The 1,953-nt window shown below is 60.0% G+C and overlaps 1 protein-coding gene across 1 annotated transcript; it reads left to right on the plus strand.

The window, feature by feature from the left end:
• Positions 1 to 261: 261 nt before the first annotated feature.
• Positions 262 to 1,947, plus strand: CD1D (CD1d molecule). The gene is made up of 3 exons (XM_015560810.1): positions 262 to 593; positions 874 to 1,152; positions 1,634 to 1,947. Exons 1-3 carry the CDS (start codon positions 578 to 580, stop codon positions 1,921 to 1,923), a joined length of 585 nt encoding a protein of 194 aa, XP_015416296.1. The 5' UTR covers positions 262 to 577; the 3' UTR covers positions 1,924 to 1,947.
• Positions 1,948 to 1,953: the final 6 nt, after the last annotated feature.

Raw genomic sequence — 1,953 nt, forward strand, 5'->3', positions numbered from 1 at the left:
TCAAAGCGCTGCTCGCCCAGGGAACAGCACGGGGCAGCAGGGCTGCTGGGTGGTGGAGCTGCGGGGCAGGACAGGGCGGGGAGACCCCAGTCAGGGTGGGAGTCCTGAACTGGCCTGTGGGGCCTGGAAATGGCTTGTCACCACTTCAAAGCGCTGTGCCGAGAACTTGGGGCTCCGGGCCTCAGCTCCTGGCTCCAGGAGTGCGGGGTGCCGGGGAGCTGGACGACACCACCCCTCCTGCCCAAGGCCATCAGTTTTGTTTGTTTTCTTTCTTCCTTCTCCTTAAGCTCTGCGCCCTCCCGGCCCCTCTGATCACCACTTTCTGCCCGCGCCTCCAAGCAGCACCCGACTCCACTTCCTCCAGATCTCGCCCTTTGCCAACAGCAGCTGGACGCGCACCGACGGCTCCGCCTGGCTGGGGGCGCTGCAGACCCACTCTTGGAGCGATGGCTCAGACATACACTTCCTGAGACCCTGGTCCCAGGGCAAGTTAAGCGACCACCAGTGGGAGCAGCTGCAGCAAGTGTTCTGGGTGTACCGGAGCAGCTTCAACAGGGAAATCCGGGGATTCGCCAAAATGCTGCACGTGGACTGTGAGCTGAGGGATGGGTCCCCGGGCAGCTGTCCCTGGGGAGACAGCGGAGGCAGAGGCCCAGCTGGGAGACTCTGGCCTCACGGGATGGGATGTTCTCATTTGCCCCCCTGCCAGGAAGGTCCCAGCCCCTGACACCCCAAAATATCCCTGGTTCCTCCTGCCCTGGGTCACCCCCTCTCATTTCCCGGAGCTTTGGGTGGTATAGCCCTCACATCCATGTCTTCTTCGGTTGTTCCCACCCGGTAAGCCGTTTGATCTCCGTCCCTTCCTCTCCTCAGATCCCTTTGTGGTCCAGGTGTCCGCTGGGTGTGAGGTGCACCCTGGAAGCCCCCCAAAAAGCTTCTTCCACTCAGCATTTCAAGGAAGCAATTTATTGAGTTTCCAGGGAACTTCTTGGGTGCCAGCCCCCGATGCCCCACATGGGGCCGAGGTGGTCAGCAACGAGCTCAACAAGGACCAATACATCAGGGACACATTAGAGTGGCTCCTCAGTGACATTTGCCCCCAATTAGTCACGGGCCTCCTTGAAGCAGGACAGCAGGATCTGGAGAAGCAAGGTCAGCTTGCATGTCTCCCTTCCCCCTACTTCCCTCCTCTGTGGGGGGCTCCATCTGGGTTTTCCATTCTAGGGATTCCATTCCTTTGCGCCTTGGAAGAGAAAGGCTCAGGAGGGGATGGCCAAGGCCTGAGGGCATTATTCACTCCATAGTATTCACTGAGCCACCTTTGGGTTTGTGAGTTCAGTTAAATAAGCTCTGGGGTCAAACAGGATCTTTGCTTGAGGGGGAGGATGGGAAGACAAGCAGTAAAGCAGTGTGTGAAACTTGGATATGTTACAGCTGAGCACAGGGCGCTCTAGGAGAGTAGCTCCAGGAGTGTAGCCAGGGGCGTTTACAGGAGACTGGGTCAGGCACACACTAGCACAAATGGATGAAGTGAATGGAGCCTTTGTTTCCTGCGGGGGGACTGTGGGGTGCCTGAGTCAGCCACGGGGCCGGAGCTTCTAATGCAGAGGCCCCACTCCCTTGTTGGATACAGTGAAGCCCGAGGCCTGGCTGTCCAGTGGCCCCCCGCCTGGCCCTGGCCGTCTGCTGCTGGTGTGCCACGTCTCAGGATTCTACCCAGAGCCTGTGTGGGTGAGGTGGATGCGGGGGCAGCAGGAGCAGCCGGGCGCTCAGCAAGGGGACGTCCTGCCCAATGCTGATGAGACCTGGTATCTCCGAGTGACCCTGGACGTGACTGCTGGGGAGGCAGCTGGCCTGACCTGCCGAGTGAGACACAGCAGCCTCGGAGGCCAGGACATCGTCCTCTACTGGGGTGAGAACTAGGGCCCCGCGGGGAGGGGATGTGGTTCTGAA

The sequence above is a fragment of the Myotis davidii genome, unplaced genomic scaffold (assembly GCF_000327345.1).
Source record: "Myotis davidii unplaced genomic scaffold, ASM32734v1 scaffold3556, whole genome shotgun sequence".
Lineage (NCBI taxonomy): Eukaryota > Metazoa > Chordata > Mammalia > Chiroptera > Vespertilionidae > Myotis > Myotis davidii.

What these genes read in the sequence shown, in the direction of transcription:
- CD1D (XM_015560810.1), top strand. An exon ending in GCAGGATCTGGAGAAGCAAG is followed by an intron (nt 1,153 to 1,633) that starts GTCAGCTTGCAT and finishes TGTTGGATACAG; the next exon opens with TGAAGCCCGAGGCCTGGCTG.